Genomic DNA, 20250 nt, shown 5'->3' on the forward strand with positions numbered 1-20250 from the left:
TAAGTTAGGTCATTAAATGAGTTGTAACTCATTTATAGCCTGTTTGGCCAATTTTTTTTTTTTTTTGGTCAAAAATGCCTTTTTTTTTTTTTTTACCAAAAGCACTTTTGGCCAAAAATTGAGGTGTTTGGCCAAGCTTTTGGAAGGAAAAAAAATGCTTTTGAGGAGAAGCAGAAAAAAGTTCTCTCCAAAAGCACTTTTTTGAGAAGCACTTTTGAGAAAAATATACTTAGAAGCAGTTTTTTAAAGTTTGGTTAAATACTAATTGCTGCTCAGAAATGCTTTTCAAACTAATTAGCCAAACACAAATTGCTTCTCACCAAAAGTACTTTTGAGAAAAGCACTTTTGAAAAAAAGCACTTCTCAAAATAAGCTGATTTTTGCAGCTTGGCCAAACAGGCTAATAGTCCAAAATTTAAGAAGATCAAAATTTATTGAACTGTTATAAATAGAATTTTATTTATGGTGAATGTCTATATTTAAAGATATTCTAGGGTTCATTGCTTGGTGGCTAAGTCACCGTCTCCCTATAAATAGAGGGTTCTATTCCATTGTAATTCATACCAAATCAATAAGAATTATCTCCCTCTACTTTCCTCTGCAATACTCTTCTTCTTCTTTTATTGTTTTATAACACGTTATCAGCACGAGACTCTAACCAATTGAGTAGAAGCTTTGGGATTAAGCATAATGATGGTCAATTATTCCATGAACTTCCTTCATGATTAAATTCTGGATTTAAGGTAAGTATTTTACTTTATTTTTCTCTTTTAAATTCTTGAAATTCTATAATTTGATTTTATATACAAGCAAAGATAATAAATTTTGATTACAACTCTAATGGAGTTTGTAAGAAATTATAACCACCTGAAGTGGTAAAATTTCTATGTCTTGCCATGAGCAAAGTCATGTATGATCGTGAGCACAAGAAGTGAAAACCCGTCCCATTGAATTTGCTCCATTCTCATTCCCTTAATAGAATGTGATAGCAGTATGTGATACGTCTGAAAGAAGACAAAATTATTACCGTGAAGGTATCAATGGATGTGGACGTGGCAATAGACGAAATTATAATCGTCATCATTGTGATAATGAGAATAATAAGGATTCTCAAAATAATCCTTCACTCAGTGAAAGTAATATTTGTCATCGATTTGACATGAGATTTTATAAAGCACATACAGATGACTATGGTCAATTCATGATGTGAATGTGACAATATCTGATTTATGAATACATATTCATTCTTGGAAGAATATGAATGTGCTATAGTGGTAGTGAATATACACACTCACCTCTAAAAGGAGGTTTGAGATGATATAAGAAAACAATGTCATTATTATGGCATGAAGTCATTGGTCACGTACCTATTGTACGCCAAAATATTTTGGCAATGTGATTATTAAAGAACAATAATGCAAGAAACATATCTTGCATATAATTTTGACCATGACCATAATGGTATAACTTTCTCCTTGAAAGAGATATATGACCATATGGATGTTGATGAATATGTGGTAGTACAAAATTAATTGAGAGCTCTCGAAGAGCCAATTATCACTATTTTGGAGAAATAAAATTGATTACCAATAAGATATTGTGTTGTAGTAAGTCTCAAAGAAACATATTCAGTTGCCGAAGTATACACGAAAGCGGTTGATTATATTGAGACTATAAATAAATGAAAAATTTAATATCTTCTATTACTACAACTTGTAGCGGGATAATATGTCTGTGAAAAGCTACCCACTTTATTCTCCAGTTTGTACTACACAAATAAAAGAATACCACACTAAAGTGGATGTTTATGTATATAAAAACTCATATCATAATAAACTTGGAGTTTATTGATAATTGCACATGTCATGGTGTAAACCTGAAGTTTATCAATGTTGATAATTTATTCAGTTGGCATAATTGTTTTAGCCATATCAATTTAAGTATGATGTGCAAAATAAAAGAGAATTTACATGGGTAAATATTAAAGAACTAGAAAGTTCTTTACGAATTCTCTTATGTTGCTTGTTCTCATTATTTAATGGACTAACTAAAATTGGGATTGAATCCCATGAATACTGGAAATATCAAAGGTGAATATGGGCCCATTCACCTGCCATGTATACCACATAAGATGCATCTATGAGATGGTTACATGTGCGATTATTATTAACCCGCAACATGGTGTTTGCGAGGTAACTTGCTCAATAATTTAATTTCGAGCATAATTTCCAGATTTTTTATTCAAGAAGTTCATCTTGATAAGTTGGTTTACAGCAAAATGATTTATTAAGTGCCTCTACTTAATAGCTAAACAATTGCTTATGAGAACAAAGTTATCTATATCAGTTTGATATACGTTATATACCAAAGTATATTATTTTCTCCCCTCACAAATGGTTCAGGGTCAGGAACCAAATAATTCCATCTCATTATTATTGATGTGCGGTGTATATTTTGATTAACACCATAACGCACAAAGATGGGTTCTCAAAGTTGAGGAAACAGGTTAGTTTTCTAACATGAGGGGGAGACGAGATACAACATTTGAGAAAAAGTTACATGGAATGAATTATCATTTATACATCTAGATCCCGGAATAAAATAATATGAACCTGAAGTTCATAAATGGATAATTCATGTGCAATTTATTGCAAAGCATGCCAAACGCATTTGCTGACCCAAAAAAAGTAACTATATCTCACTGCAAATGCTCATATTAGAATAAGTCCTAGAAGGACAAAGTTATGGTACGCTTGAAGCGTATAGACAAATCGGTTTCAAATAAACTTCTTAATATAGAAGATGAGCAAATGATCATAATAAGGAGGCAAGTGATCTAGAAGATCACATGACATAACACTTCATAAAATCTCAAGAGAGATTCAGGTACCTGAAAATATGAATGAAGAGATCTCTATGTTATGTCTTTATGAACAAAATATTGAAACTGATATAAAATGTTTGTCGACGACATCTATGATAGCGCTATATATATATATATATATATATATGAGGATCTTAAGTCTGAAGAAACAATTCGAATAGAATTGGTTTCATATGAAAGCCATGTAGTTTTGAACATGTAGTTCAAACACTTGAAAGTATAAAGTCAATGCTATGTTCAATCAGTTTTCGATATCTTATATGTCTAGCATGACATGAAAACTTGATATGCATCTAAAGTCTATTATATGGCTTAACTTATATGACAATCCATGAAGGATTTAAGTTGCTTGAAGCATATACAATTCTTGATCTTGAAGTACCACTTCCTCAGTGCAATTTGTGCACAAATATATCTTGCTATAACTATATGCATGATAATATGAATGCAAGAGTTTTCACCTCTATGTGAAGATATTGAACTGACGATTCCAACAAGAGCATATGAAGACAATTCATCTCTATCAAGAATGATGATTTCAAGGTGCAATATATTCATTCAAGTTAATATGGTTGATTTGTCCATCAAATCTCTACCAAAGATCTTTTGAAGATGGTGCACAAGATTGGAATGCAAATGCTTAAGGATGTGAATTGATGCTCTCATCAGGGGGAGTTAATACGCGTTGTACTCTTTTTCCCGTACAAGGTTTTGTCCCACTGGGTTTTCCTTGCAAGGGTTTTAACGAGACAACCAAAAGGAGTATTGTTAGATATGTGTACTCTTTTTCCTTTACTAGAATTTTTTTCCCACTGGGTTTTATATTAGTTAAGGTTTTAACGAGGCACATTATCTGTTGAATAGACATTCAAGGGGGAGTGTTATAAATAGAATTTTATTTATGGTGAATGTCTATATTTAGAGATATTCTAGGGTTCATTGCTTGGTGGCTAAGTCACCCTCTCCCTATAAATAGATGGTTCTATTCCATTGTAATTCATACCAAATCAATAAGAATTATCTCTCTCTACTTTCCTCTGCAATACTCTTCTTTTATTGTTTTATAACATATTAGAATAAACAACTTATCATAACTCAAATTGTTAATTCAAAATCAAATTTCATTTCTATTTTGTATTATTACTAAATTTAAAAAGGTTTTATCTTTACTTACAAAAGAAAGTTGTAAGGAGAAAACTACATAACAAATCAAACAATAATTTTGTTTGACAAAATTGTTTTTATGAATCAATTTAGGTACTCCAAGTTGAACTTAGGCATCACCAATGACTATATTTCTAAGATCAATTTTTACCTGACGAGTTGAACATGTTACAATTTTTAGGCTAAAACTGACACCAAATCGCATTAAATTTTACACCAATAAATTCTGAGATTTCGTTTAACACAAGTATTTAATATATATTCTTACTATTACTAAAATCACATGATTTTATTATTATTATTATTATTATTCCTAAAAGTTTTAATTGTCATTTATACTAATATCTATTTTAGTTTCTAAATATGTACTTTTGTTCTTCGAATATTTTTTTTTTAAAAAAAAAACCTTGATGTCCAAATTTTACACAGAAATTCAGATGTGTTGAGTTTGTAGTCAAACATTGTAAAATAATACGTAACTACATTTTTAGCTTTCATAGATCGAACATTTTCTAGAAAACTTTTTCCATGAACAAAATTAACATTCATAACACTCTCTAGGAATTTCGTTACCATGAATAATTGACATATGGATTATGGTTGCTTATTAGTAGTTTGTGGTAGTGTTTGAGGGAGTTCATGATAGTTTCGTTCTTTCTAATTACAACTCGAGTACATTACTCAAATGATCACTCAATTATCCCATATTATCTTCTAAAGTCACTTTTCTTTCGTTTGTAACAATAAAATCACTGAACTATGCCTATTGACTCAGAAGGTCACTCAACTAGATTTTCCAAATTTTGGATTGCCAAATACCTATTTTACCCTCTAAATTATAAACATTTATCCTTTTTATTTTTTTATTGTTTTAAACTTTTTAATATTATGATTTTTCCCTTTTTAATTTATATTATGAACTTATCTATAGAATAAATAAATATTATTTATAAATTAAAAAAAATAAAAACTATTTAAGCATATATAATGCTGGAATAACAAAATAATGAGCATAGTAAAAAAAAATTAATTAGAATAATTTGTTCGTAATAATAATTTTAGTATTAACAATAAAAATTCAAAAATTTATTTACACAATTCAGAACGAAAGAAAATAAAGGTCACGTAATATAAAAATAATTTTTTAAATAAAGGTATTTTTTTAATATACATTATATATTCTTAATAAATTATGCTCAATTATATTATATATAATAAAATATATTTTACACCCTACTTTCGGGTGACATAATAAAGCATATTTTACCCCCATACAGATGGGGTTGTTAACTGTTATTAGTACTTAATTGTTTGTCTGACTATACAGTTTACTAGAACTCATACATATGAGTAACACACAACTGTGATTGTAACCTTACATATATAAATAACTGGCTTACAAGTGAACTGAAGTTGCTGTATCAGTTAACACAATGGTGTGCTACAATTTGGTAGTCCAACAATCACCTCCAATTCTGCTTCAATCACTGTATCCCTCCAAACCCAGGTACAATCTCCACTCTCATTACCTCTTGTTTGTTTTTCAGTTGCTCTCTTTCTCTTTTCTTCATACTATTTTTCACTCCCAAATTCAAGATTTCTATTCTGCATTATGTGTAATCGTTAATTCTGTGATCTGTTAAAATAGAACAGTGTACCCCTTTTTTCTTTTTCTGTCTGGTTTTCAGAATTGTGTGGTTAATAATGTAAAATCTCAATTCTGAAATCTTGGCTATCCACCTCTTTTTTTTTTGGTACTTGGTATGGAGATTTGGTACTAAAATCAGACCCAATATGTAGTACTACTGTAGAAGTTAAGAAAAAGAGGAAAGAGAATTGTAAGAGAAAGCAGTCAAGTCCAACGAAATTCTTGAAGAATGTTGAATTTTGGTGAATCTGTTTGATAAGAAATGTGTCAATTGCTGATTTTAGTACTAGGGGGAAATTCATATTAAATTTAGCCAGCAGCCTAAGTCTTGTTATACCTACCACTTTAAATCAATGGTTAGGAGCTTCATTTCTTTTTAGGTATGATGAGGAGTTTTCTGAAATTAGGAGTTGTCAATTTAGTCGAGGATATGATCTGATCGGATAAAAGAGTAGGGGTGACACGATAATGGGCATTAGATTACATACATAAGCATATAATATAAATAGTCTAACTTGATGGTGCTCAGGGTTAAAGAAGATGGATTTTACAGGCTTCTCAATGCTTGTCTCGATTGAGGATAAGGTGCAAATCATACATACAATGGAGAGAAATAGCTTTGCAGTAAAGAAAAGTTTTTGCAGCTCTGAATCGGAAGTATGTCTAAGAGGGTATTTCCTTGTGGTGTGTTGAAGTTGTCTTATAGAATGTTTTGCTTGCATTCTAAATTTTGTGCAGGAATCAATAACCTAAAACTGGCCATGCAATCATCTTAACTTTTGTATTAGATTTATGTGACTGATGTTTTCTCGAAGGCTCACTTTCTTCTAATCACGTTCCCATTCTTCATGTTATGGGGATTTTTCTTCCTTCCTTGTAGGGGTATGCCTATGAAAGTGATGTCCGGCTGCTGTAATGAATGTCCTATATCTAGTAAGGTTGCGGTTAAACAAGTCTTTTCAGGTCTTGCAGCATCGATCGTATTTCTCTCTCAAAGTAACCTGGTTAGCATCTTTACTTTATTTGCTTACTCCTGATTCCAAGAGATAAAGATATAGCATGAGAAAAATCCTATATCTCCGGTGCATATAGTGGCACATATAGTGAGAGAAATCCTGTATATAAGCATTTGGTTGATTCGATAACACTGTTCTGACGGTTGAAGGTCAAAAATCATATTTTACTCTATGTTATCAAACAAAGATATTTTTATGGCAAGCATGATTGTTCAACTCAGAATGTGTTCTATCATAAATTAACCCAAAGAGCCAAAATTCCAGAAATTTTGGTAAATTTTCAATCGTATCTTCATTCTCTTGGTAGGCTTTTGCAGCAGATCTTCCTCATTACAACAGTGTGTCCCAACTTGCAAATGCCACAGACAGCGCACCGGTTCTTCCTCTGGAGAAGGGAAATGATGGTGGAGGTGGAAAGTTGATGATGATGCGAGGCATGACAGCAAAAGACTTTGATCCAATCAGGTATTCTGGAAGATGGTTCGAAGTAGCTTCCCTTAAACGTGGATTCGCTGGACAAGGTCAAGAAGATTGCCACTGCACCCAGGTGAAAGTTGAGAGTGTTAACACCTGAAAAATTGCCGCCTTCGTATTATGTCCTTGCATATATTTTGGGTTCGTTGGTTCTTGGACGCTCATTCTTGAAGATGTCTTATTTGGAACGATTTGTCTTTATTCCAAATTATTTCAGGGAATTTACACTGTTGATATGGCCGCTCCTGCTATCCAAGTAGACACATTTTGTGTTCATGGAAGACCTGACGGCTACATCACAGGCATAAGGGGAAGGGTTCAATGCCTTAACGGAGAGGATAGGGAGAAAAATGAGACTGATCTAGAAAGGCAAGAAATGATTAGGGAGAAGTGTTACCTTAGGTTTCCTACATTGCCGTTCATCCCAAAGGAGCCTTATGATGTGATTGCAACTGATTATGACAATTTTGCACTGGTTTCTGGAGCTAAAGATAGAAGCTTCATTCAGGTAATCAACTGTTTCTGTTTGATCGCTGCCGTGAGTCAAATGATATTTTATTTCTCTCCAATATGTGAGAATACATCCCTGAAATGAGCTTCTCATAGTTTCTGCATTTTTAATCATTTTTAGGTGAAAATATTTTATAGTAACCCTATAACACCAATCAGGGAGCAAAGGAAAACCTTTTTCTTTTGTATGAAGAAATGGATACAGCCATATTCTACTGGGACCTTCTGATTTTGGGTCCACTTTCTTCGTGTCCAGACTTAGTATAGGAGCATATTTTAGATAGCATTAGCATAGACTACAGCTTATGTAAAACGGGTATATTGTCCAGTTATCACACTGGATGGGTGCGATAGAGGGATACTATTTTATAATTATAGATATACGATGTGAACCAGGATAGTTTAACATGTTTTTTGATGTTAAAGCTTGAATGTTGAATATCATTAAAATTCTGCAACAAGCATCCATGACTATAAAAAGCTGCAAAAACACCAACTATGCACAATATAACACAATATAAAATTTATATCTAGTTCAATATAACATTAAACCAGAAGAAACACCAATCCCAAGACATTCCTTCATGAGACCTCCAAAGCTTCTGCCTTCTACTACTAGGTACAACTTTGAACTTCTCTTCTTCTTCTTTTATATTCACTAGACCGGCCTCCTTCTTCCTCACACAACCCATCCGAAGTATTACTACCTGACCACCTCCTCTTTCCTCCTTGTTAAGCTTTGAATAGCAGAATCCTTCTAAACCCTCGATACTTTTGTGGCCTTTTATCCCTCTTTTCTGTTAATTGCATGGTGTCAATTATATGGTATCTCTTATTTTTTTCCCCTGACATATTTCTTTCGTTCGCACTTTTAGGTTACTCGTAACCAAACAACATGATACTCGTCGAAAAAAATCGAAAGATAAAATACACACTTGATGTCATATGCAATCTTATCCAGAGCAACTACAATATCCATATGCAACCCAAAACTTAGTGCTTTTACTTCGCAGTTTACAACCTCAAAGGGAGGTAGATGTCCATAGAAGTTGGTAACACTAGCAAAGTGATGTGGCCGAAGGGACACTAGCAACTGCACTTGCCGTTCAAATACATGAGAAGGATATCATTTCCAAAGGGACTAGTGAAAATTTAAGTATCGACCTTTTCCTCTCATTGTTTGAGTAACAGAGTAAGTGGCAATGAAGAATAGAAACAAACTAAGCAATTTTAAAGAAAATAGCAAACACCTAAAATGGGGATAAATTCAATAGGAGTGAATGCTAGAATATCGTATCCACCAACGTCTGTACCAAATCTCCTTAGAGTTGATTCTAATATTGTCCCTCTTATATACAATTTCCTATCAGTAATAATTGATATCCAAAATCTAATCAACTGCCTAAACACACTTTCACTCACGCCTTTGTATAAATAGATTGAGGGCCATTAATATTTGTAGGAATGTCTTCTATAATGACTAATTCCCTCAACTAATTGACCTTCTCTCAATTAGATCAGTTACTCTAACTACGGTAAACAATGAATTCTCTTTCAATTAGGACATCTGCTCTACCTACATAGACTACATTAAGGCCGGGAATTATTAATGGTTATGCCTCCTCTTCCAATGAGAACTCCAAGCTGCCCACATAACTCATTATGACATTTTCTTTCAGTTAAGTGTGTAATCAAGTTCCGCCTTATTCATCCAAAGCACGTTGAATTGATGGTACATAATTCACTCACATCTATATTTATTAATCCAATCTAAGATAATCTCGTACATGTGGATAAACGGGGTTGACCAGAACACCATTCATCAATCACAGAAATAAAAGAACTAAATCCATCCATTAGATTATATTAAAATTAGACATTGATTTCAACTCATTCTAGTCAAATAAATCTAATAGTACACATTATAAGACACATTAAGAGAATATAAACAGTAGAGTTCAACATGACAGCAAAGAGAAGGATTATAGACGTGATTGGAGCGATAAATCTCTCTTTCTTCGCCAAAATGTCATCCTTCAAAGGTAGTTTTTTAACCTGCAGAAATGGTCTTTATAACCATGTTGCTCTCCGAAAATGTTGCCGGGTGTGTGTCGGATCCTTCAGAAGTAGTACATTTTTGGTGGATCCGACACGGGTGCGACAACATTTCGGGGAGTCCGTGCAACATAGATTTATAGTGCCTATTTAAGTAAGGGTTGGGAAGGAAAAATTCTGCCCCGAGTCTTGCTTGGATACTGCTTTATTGTGTTTGGTTGCAAATGGCTGGTTATATGCTGGATCGGCCAGGAGAGCGCTGAGGTGTCTGGCATGCCGGCCCTCTGGAATTTGTCACAATATTGCTCTTTTAACCATGTTAAGGTATGCAGACCCGCACCGGGGCATGAGTGTTTCCGAATTCTATAGTTTCCCCATTGATCGTCTTCCCATCTATATCAACTGTTAAACCATATTTGTCTCCTGATGAAATATTTCTTTATTACGGCACGAATCAAGAGTAAATAGGTGAAAATGTATACAATAAACGCACAAAATGCATGAAAATAGTGGGAAATTAATCATATTCGGGCATCTATGACACTAAAATATTGTCTCATCAATTATTACCAAATTACCAAGCACAGTTGCTATTATCTCTCCTCTATATTCTCACAGTATCTGCAGCATCATCCGTCACAGATTTCCAAGGATACTGCCATCAGTATTCAGCTCTCTCCCGTAAGGCTTTAGTGCTATGTTGCACGGACTCCCCAAATTGATGCCGCACCCGTGTCGGATCCTCCAAAAATACACTATTTTTGGAGGATCCGACACGTACCCGGCAACATTTTCAGAGAGTCCGAGCAACATAGCTTTAGTGGCCTGTTTTCTTTGCTGAATCCTTTCAGAAGACTATGTTCTAATGATTCCTCAGATATAGTAGTACTGCAGTAGCATTTTGAAGAAAAATTGTATCCACATTGTCAGCTTATCATCAGTAGGTAGCTTCTCTCTCATAGCTCTCTACAAAAGAAATGGGCATTTGAAGGGGATTCTTCTGTGCCAAATATGGATATGCACTTCAAGTACCTTTGACAGCAAATTAGTTGATAGAGTCTGTTGTAGAATCTCCTCATCCCACATGTGCTCTTTAATGAACTGTGATACTGTTGCACCCAAGGGTGTGGCCTAGTGGTCAATGAAGTTGAGAACCAATAGGTATCCGGTTCAAATCCCAGCGGAGGCAACAAAAACACTAGATGCTTTCTTCCCATCTGTCCAAGCTTTGGTGGATATAGTTATCAGGCACTTGTCGAGGTGCGCATAAGATGGCACGGACACCACAGTTATAAATTAAAAAAAGAGAGGATATTGTTGCTTTGCTTGGCCTGATTCAAATTTTACTGAAGCCTGAATTTGCAGTTTTCAACTCTCAAAATTGCTTGAATTTATCATAGGACAGAAGTTTATCTGATGTAGTGCTGATTGATCCGTGTTTCTTTCCTTGATCAGATATACTCGAGGACACCTAATCCAGGACCAAAATTTATAGAGAAATACAAAAACTACTTAGGTAGTTTTGGATATGATCCAAGCCAAATCAAAGACACGCCACAAGACTGTGAGGTGAAGTCTACGAGTCAGCTAGCAGCAATGATGTCCATGCCAGGAATGCAACAAGCTCTAAGCAACCAATTCCCTGATTTAGAGTTGAAGGGCGCTGTTGAATTCAACCCATTCACAAGTGTTTTTGAAACTCTCAAGAAGCTTGTTGAGCTTTATTTCAAGTAGTCAAACCTTTCGAGTTTTATGACATATTTTGTATCCTTGTATATTTATAGACCAACCCCACTCCTTCACCAATTTGGTCCCTGAAGCCTCAGGTCAGCTATCTTATGACTTGTGGGTTCTAACACTTGATAATGCACATTGAAATAAAGCTTGATTATGAATGAAATATTTTCCATAATTATATACTATTTCACATTATATATATTTTATGTGCGTGCGTCTGTGCATAAAATAAGATTTTTGGGCGTGCGGAATAATCATTGCAGGAAAAGAGTGTAGCGGTTGGGAGCTAGGACACGATTAAACCTCTAAGCATAGAGATGAGTGTTTGTTTTTGTTGGGTTTTTTATCTAATTAGATAAGAGGTGTGAATGGGAAATGGAGGAAAAAGATTCGGAGGGAACGAAAAGTTTGAAATAGTTTCCTTTACTAATGCACTTTGTCCCTCATCGGAAGAAGGAAAGAAAATATTTGTGCTTATATAGAGAAGCACATCTTCTAGCTCTTAAAGAGTCAAAGAAGAAGTGGTGCTTCGCGCTGTCGTCGTCACTCGGCTTTGGCTTCGATCAATTGATTGATAATTTTTTGGACCAAATTTATTTTCCGTTTTCCGTTATTTATTTTTCTTTTTCCTGATAGTTTTGCACGAATTTTAATTCGCGGATAATTTCCTAACGACTTACGGTCGTTTTTGAATTCGCTATCAAACAGAACTTTTTTTTCCTGCCGAAACAGTACCGCATGTAAACAGGTACTTTCGCATCTATTCAACCCAGACTTTTTGGCTATAAATTCAAAGGTTTGGTCTCACTTTCTGACCACTGAAATTTGCACACTCTCCCCTCTATCTTCTGCATTTCTACATTTGTTTTCCAAAAGCAAAAACGTAAGCATCAGTGTGGTTTACTGCCGTTTGTTGAGTTCGACGAAGTTCTGTAATTTCCATTACCGGTATTATAGAATAGTTGTTCCGTTCTATCATGGAAGGAATTAATCCAACAACCTTGGGCAACAGTGAGGGGATTAAATTCTTTAAGGAAACACAATTTTCTGTTGGGCTCGGAATGTTATTCATTTCATTCTATTTCTGTCTTTGGTTTCTGGTTTCGTTTTATTTTGCAGAAAATTATCTTTTCGAATACAGATATTAACAGTTGTTAGCCCCATTTCTTCAGTTTCTGGATTGGAATAAGAAGTTCCATGGTGAGGCGTCACTGTATGCCATCCTATCATTCGCACCCGCTTTCAACTAGTGTTTTATGGTACATGTGAGGCCTAAGCAAGAGTTTTATCTATTTGTATTTGTTATTGAAACCAATTATTAACGTGTGGTTAGAGTAATAATCTCCCGATTGGAAGACAATTAAGAAGGAAATTAGTGACGAAGAAGATATGATGCATACGAGACAATAAGAGAGTGATAGCAAATGACAATAAGAGAGTGCTATTTTTGTAAGGGAGGAAAATGGAAATGATATATTTCAGCCTAAATTAGTTTTTGTTTGGGTTTCAACTAATCTGTTTAGATTAGTGAAGTACTTGTGATGGACATGAAAATATTCTCATGTTTAGTTAGGTTCAAATTTTACCGTCTTTTTTTCAAATTTTTCTCTGTTCTTCAGTTCTTTTTGCATTTTGGAAGAAATGAAATGGGAATTGTGTTTGGGGTTAGCTTATTTAAATTTTTCGTTAGTATACTGTATATAGTTGGCGGTTATTGGGAATATAATAAGTTGTCAAAGATAGGAAATCAAAAAGATATTGTCTTAGTAGTATAGAAATTAGTTGATTATTGGTTTATTTCTATTATTTCTCTAACATCTACATAAGAGAAGGTTATAATTATTCAATAAACAACATCAGTATTTATGAGACATAATATTTTTTGAAAATAAATAAATTAAACCTTAATAACCTGATTTGTGTTAGAGGTGAGATTTGCAAATACTGGTGTGGATATGGCCAAAGCCTAACGGGACAAAGAAAGATGGCTAAAGTCTAATGGGAGAAAGAAAACGAAGAAGAAATTTTACTTTGAAAACATTTTATTGTCAAAATATCAACAACAATCAGAGTGGCGCAGCGGAAGCGTGGTGGGCCCATAACCCACAGGTCCCAGGATCGAAACCTGGCTCTGATAATCGTGAAAAGAGAGCAAGCTTCCCATTCCACATTTTTTCTAAAAATCCTTTTACCAGTTCAGAAAACCCGTAGAGAAATACACAAATTAATTAGGGATTCTTCTAGCCACCAAGTAATAAACCCTAGAATCTCTCTAAATATAGACATTCACCATAAATAGAATTCTATTTATAATATTCCCCCTGAATGTCTATTCAACCGATAATGTGTCTCGTTAAAACCTTAACTAAAATAAAACCCAATGGAAAAAAATTCTAGAGAAGGAAAAAGAGTACACATATCTAATAATACACCTTTTGGTTGCCTCGTTAAAAACCTTGCGAGGAAAATCTAGTGGGACAAAACTTTGTGAGGGATAACTCCTCCTGATGAGAGCATCAATTCACATCTTTTAGCTTTCGCATTCCAATCTTGTACACCATCTTCAAAAGATCGTTGGTAGATATTTGATAAACAAATCAGCCATATTAACTTGAATGAATACACCTTGAAATCATCATTCTTGATAGAGATGGATTGTCTTCATATGATCTTGTTGGAATCGTCTGTTCAATATCTTCACATATGGGTGAAAACTCTTGCTATCATATTATCATGCTTATAGTTATAGCAACATACATTTGTGCACAAATTGCACTGAGGATATGGTACTTCAGGACCAAAAATTATATATGCTTTAAGCAATTTAAATCATTTGGGGATTGTCATATAAGTATAATCAAATAAGCCATTTAAATAGACTTTAGATGCATATTAACTTTTCATGTCATGCTAGACATATAAGATAAATAAAAGTGATTGCACACACTATTGAATTTGTACTTTCAAGTGTTTGAACTCCAGGTCCAAAACAACATGTCTTTCATATGAAACCAATTCTACTTGAATTGTTTCTCTAGATTTAAGATCCTCATCTATACTTAGCGCTATCATAGATGTCGTCGACAAACATTTTATATCAGTTTCAATATTTTTTCATAAAGACATGACATAGAGATCTCTTCATTCATATTTTCAGGTACCTGAATCTCTCTTGAGATTTTATGAAGTGTTATATCATGTGATCTTCTAGATCACTTGCCTCCTTCATTATGATCATTTTGATCATTTGCTCATCTTCTTTATCAAGAAGTTTATTTGAAACCGATTTGTTTATATGCTTTAAGCGTACTGTAGACTTTGTCCTTCTAGGACTTATTCTAATAGGAGCATTTGCAATGAGAATATAGTTACTTTCTTTGGGTCAGTAAATGCATCTGGCATGCTTTGCAATAAATTGCACATGAGTTATCCTTTTATGAACTTCAAGTTCATATTATTTTATTCGAGGATCTAGATGTACAAATAATAATTCATTCCGCGTAACTTTTTCTCAGATGTTATTCTCTCCCCCTCATGTTAGAAAAACTAACATGCTTCCTTAACTTTGGGAACACATCTTTGTGCGTTATGGTGTTAATCAAAATATACACCGCACATCAATAATAATGAGATGAAATTATTTGTTTCCCGACCCTGAAACCACTTGTGAGGGGAGAATGTAATATAATTTCGTATATAACGTATATCAAACTGATATAGATAACTTTGTTCTCATAAGCAATAGTTTAGCTATTAAGTGGAGGCACTCAATAAATTCTTTTGCTAAACCAACTGTGATGTAAACCAACTTATCAAGATGAACTTCTTGAAAAAAAATCTTGAAATTATGCTCGAAATTAAATTATTGAGCAAGTTACCTCGCAAACACCATGTTGCGGGTTAATAATAATCACACATGTAACCATATCATAGATGCATCTTATGTGGTATACATGGCAGGTGAATGTGCCCATATTCACCTTTGATATTTCCAGCATTCATGGGATTCAATCCCAATTTTAGTTGATCTATTAATTAATGAGAACAAGCAATATAAGAGAATTCGTAAAGAACTTTCTCGTTCTTTAGTATTTACCCATGTGAATTCTCTTTTATTTTTGCACATCATACTTAAATTAATATGGGTAAACCAATTATGCCAACTGAATAAATTATCAATATTGATAAACTTCAGATTTACACCATGACATGTGCAATTATCAATAAACTCCAAGTTTATTATGATATGTGTGTTTTTATATCAATAAATGTCCACTTTATTGTGGTATTCTTTTATTTGTGTAGTACAAACTGGAGAATAAAGCGGGTAGCTTTTCACATACATATTACCCAGCTACAAGTTGTAGTAATAGAAGATATTAAATCTTTCCTTTATTTATAGTCTCAATATAATCAACCGCTTTCGCGTATACTTAGGAAACTGAATAAGTTTCTTTGAGACTTACTACAACACAATACCTTATTGGTAATTAATTGTGTTTCTCCAAAATAGTATAATTGGCTCTTGCAGAGTTCTCAATTAATTTCGTACTACCACATATTCATCAACACCCATAAGGTGAATATCTCTTTTAAAGAGAAAGTTATACCATTATGGTTATGGTCAAAATTATATGCAAGATCTGTTTCTTGCATTACCGTTGTCTTTTAATAATCACAATGCCAAAATATTTTGGCATACAATAAGTACGTGACCAATGACCATTCATGCCATAATAATGACATTATTTTCTTATATCATCTCAAACCTCCTTCTAGAGGTGAGTGTGGTATATTCACTACCACTAGCACGTCATATTCTTCCAAGAATGAATATGTATTCATAAATAAGATGTTGTCACATTCACATCATGAATGGACCATAATCATCTATATGTGCTTTATAAAATCTCATGTCAATCGATGACAAATATTACTTTCACAGAGTGAAAGATTATTTTGAGAATCCTCATTATTCTCATTATCACAATGATGACGATTATAATTTCGTGTATTGCCACGTCCACATCCATTGATACCTTCACGGTAATAATTTTGTCTTCTTTCAGACTTATCACATATTGCTATCACATTCTCTTAAGGGAATGAGAATGGAGCAAATTCAATGGGACAAGTTTTCACTTCTTGTGCTCACGATCATACATGACTTTGATCATGGCAAGACATAGAAATTTACCACTTCGGGTGGTTATATTTCTTACAAACTCCGTTAGAGTTGTAATCAAAATTTATTGTCTTTGCTTGTATTTAAAATCAAATTATAGAATAAAAGAGAAAAATACGGTAAAATACTTACCTTAAATCCAGAATTTAAGCATGAAGGAAATTCATAGAACAATTGACAATCATTATGATCAATCCCAAAGCTTCTACTCAATTGGTTAGAGTCTCGTGCTGATAACGTGCTCTAAAACAATAAAAGAAGAAGAAGAGTATTGCAGAGAAAAGTAGAGGGAGAGAATTCTTATTGATTTGGGATGAATTACAATGGAATAGAACCCTCTATTTATAGGGAGAGAGTGACTTAGCCACCAAGTAATAAACCCTAGAATCTCTCTAAATATAGACATTCACCATAAATAAAATTCTATTTATAACAGTTTAATTGAAATTCCCCTATTGTTGATGGTGAGATATTTTCATTATTTAGAGTAGAGATGGTAATGTTTGTGATAATATTTATTTCAAGTAGTGAAACCTTTCGAGTTTTATGACATATATTTTGTATCCTTGTATAGTTCATATTTTTATAGACCAACCCCACTCCTTCACCAATTTGGTCCCTGAGACCTCAGGTCAGCTATCTTATGACTTGTGGGTTCTAACACTTGATAATGCACATTGAAATAAAGTTTGATTATGAATGAAATATTCTCCATAATTATATACTATTTCACAGTATGTATATTTTATGTTTGTGCGTGTGTGTGCATAAAAAAGATTTTTGGGGCGCAGAATCTCAGTGTGGAATCATTGCAGGAGAAGAGTGTATTGGGAACTAGAATACGATTAAACCTCTAAGCATTGAGATGAGTGTTTGTTGTTGGGCCCCGTTTGGGCATGAGTTTTGCCAAAATAAATTTGGGATTTATTTTCAAAACTCATGTTTGACCATAAATTTTGTCCATATTTTGGCCAAATCCCAAATTTCAAATCCCAAAATCAGCTATTGAGCTGATTTTGGGCCAAAATCCCAAAACTTGGGAATTATATACATGTTTTTCCAAAATAAAGTTGGAAAATATGTTTTGAAAACGTATGTCCAAACACATTTTCATCTTCAAACCAAACTTCACCCAAATCAGATTTTTCAAAACAAATTTGGGATCTATGGCCAAACGCTAGCTAGTGTTTCGTGGTCACCATAGAAATTTTTGCAACGGTTTGGCGCAATAGTATTAATCACATTCAAATTATTGTTTATGTCCCTGGCCAAATGAAACTTAGTGTTTAAGCTAAATGTCAACATTCACATATAATTGTGGTTCGTACTTAATAGAAAAGGATGGAGTCAGTTTTTCTTATAGTTTTCAATATTGCAGTTAAAAACCCATTTTAGTTACAACTTTCTTCACAGCTGCTGTGATTTTAAAACTTAAAAACTTTCTTGTTAAAATTTAATTTTATCCTTCATTGCAAATTACGCTAATTATTTTATGTTTCATCATTAATAACGATAAAAGATAATATTTCTATACGTTGTTAAGATAGTGGCAAAGGCTTAATTGGACGAAATAAACATGACAAATTAAACAAATGATTGAGTATATCATTGCTGAACGTTAGGAACAAGAACGTAGTAGTCCGACAAGAAAACCAACTCCAATATCGGGCTTACACAGGAAAGAAAGATAGCTAAAGCCCAACGGGACAGAAGAAAACGAGGAAGAAATATCGAATTCATTAAAAATGTTTTAATGCAAAACCTTAACATCTAATCAGAGTGGCGCAGCGGAAGCGTGGTGGGCCCATAACCCACAGGTCCCAGGATCGAAACCTGGCTCTGATAATTGTGAAAAGAGAGCAAGCTTCCTAGTCCATCCTTTTTATCTTAATCCTTTTTTGCCCTGTTCAGGAAAACCCGTAGAGAAATACACAAATTAATTAGGGATTCTTCAATTAGTTTACACCGTTTAATTGAAATTCCCCATTGTTGATGGTGAATATTTGTGAAAATATTTCATCTAGCATTGGTCAACTGTTGTAGAAAAATGCAGAGTATCAAACTGATTTTAGTAGTTCTAAGAGCTGATTAGACCAAGGTCATGCTTAAGAAGTAACATAGGCGAGCCGAGCAGCTAGGGTCGAGGTCGAGCACTCAGATCGGCCCAAACGACTAGTTTAGTAAAATTTTTTTTTACAGAAATATTCTACAGGATATTCTCTGCAATTGTACTTTCAGTTAGATAAGGGATATGTCCCATATAAGTAGGAATAGGGAGAGAAGGGAAAGACATGTAATATTCTATAAGATAAGCTCTCTCTTGAAAGGGAGAGAAGGGAAAGACATGTAATATTCTATAAGATAAGCTCTCTCTTGAAAAGTTGACTCTCAAGTAACTACAAACATTGTCTTTACAAAAGATTCAATTTGTTGTTGGTCCCAAGCTTTCCCACATCAAATCCGAGAAAGCTTTCTATATTCCCGCATTTGATTGCCTTACATCATTGTCAGAGAGAGAATCATCCACCTCAGTGAATATTTGGGTGAATCATTCTCTATATTTACATTTATTGCCATTTATCATATTTATTGCTTTTCATTATCTCCTTATTCATTCATAACAATGTCATTATCCCCTTATTCATTCATAACAATATCATTAAACACTCCCTTGGTATTTAATAGCCTCAAATGCAGTTTTACGTTATTGACGTGTATTAATCTCTGATCTAGGATTTATTATATTTAACTAGGATTTGCCCATTATCATCTTATTTAATTAGTTTAGAAAAAAGGCTTAACACTTTTTGGTCAAACAATCTGGCGCCGTCCGTGGGGAATTTCTAGAAAATTTTAGTTTCTTCTAGATCTAAAAAAAATGCACAAAACTTTGCAAAATCCCGTATTTCCTTGTTTGCAAAAATCTGACATGGCAGGCAACGGAGAGGAAAAGAGAAAGGCGATATCCGACCTCACCGCCATCTCCTCGACACCATTAACGAAGTGGAAGAAGCGGAGGGTGAAGACATAACACCAAACACCTCTCCCAGGCGAAACTGCTCGCCTCCACCTCTCAGTAGCGTCACGACCTCGCACGGCAAGGGCGCCTCTACATCCACGACAGAAGAGGCTCCACTAGTAGTGAAAAAGTTACTTGAGGCATGGTTGACAAATACGCTAACCGACTTCCTCGACAAGCCCGCTCAGAGGTCGAATAGGGAAGAAACAAGAGCCGGTGTCATTCAGCAGCTAACGAACAGCACGCTCCCCACGCATCAGGTATTACTCACAATGTTGATGATGCAGGTAATGACACCCTCATAGCTATTTTGAGGAAAATGGAGGAGATGGAGAACGAGAACAAAATGCTCTGTAGCCAAATGAAAGAGCACCAAGAAAGGGTAGACAAAATACCGGTTGCCCCAAAACTTCTGCCAAAAAGAGATACCGGTCAGTTTGTTGAGCAACCATATAGCGATGAGGCTGCACCACACGCCATACCAAAGACCTTCAAAATGCCGCCGTACTTGAAAATATATGATGGCATGACGGACCCGGAGGATCACGTAATCCACTA

At 34.2% G+C, this 20250-nt stretch overlaps 1 protein-coding gene and 2 non-coding genes across 3 annotated transcripts; all 3 read left to right on the forward strand.

The window, feature by feature from the left end:
• On the forward strand, positions 5414 to 11673 carry LOC109235160 (chloroplastic lipocalin). The gene is made up of 5 exons (XM_019401146.1): positions 5414 to 5555; positions 6577 to 6700; positions 7020 to 7259; positions 7404 to 7694; positions 11207 to 11673. Exons 1-5 carry the CDS (start codon positions 5482 to 5484, stop codon positions 11483 to 11485), a joined length of 1008 nt encoding a protein of 335 aa, XP_019256691.1. The 5' UTR covers positions 5414 to 5481; the 3' UTR covers positions 11486 to 11673.
• On the forward strand, positions 13554 to 13625 carry TRNAM-CAU. The gene has a single exon. It is a non-coding gene; the product is annotated as a tRNA-Met (tRNA).
• Positions 18447 to 18518, forward strand: TRNAM-CAU. The gene has a single exon. It is a non-coding gene; the product is annotated as a tRNA-Met (tRNA).

This window comes from Nicotiana attenuata, chromosome 12 (assembly GCF_001879085.1).
Source record: "Nicotiana attenuata strain UT chromosome 12, NIATTr2, whole genome shotgun sequence".
NCBI classification, from domain to species: domain Eukaryota; kingdom Viridiplantae; phylum Streptophyta; class Magnoliopsida; order Solanales; family Solanaceae; genus Nicotiana; species Nicotiana attenuata.

Excerpts from the sequence above, each read along its gene's own strand:
- LOC109235160 (XM_019401146.1), top strand. The coding sequence starts at position 5,482 with ATGGTGTGCTACAATTTGGTAGTCCAACAATCACCTCCAATTCTGCTT. Across the intron at positions 6,701-7,019 it reads TTCTCTCTCAAAGTAACCTG|GCTTTTGCAGCAGATCTTCC; the intron begins GTTAGCATCTTT and ends TTCTCTTGGTAG. Across the intron at positions 7,260-7,403 it reads AAGATTGCCACTGCACCCAG|GGAATTTACACTGTTGATAT; the intron begins GTGAAAGTTGAG and ends AAATTATTTCAG.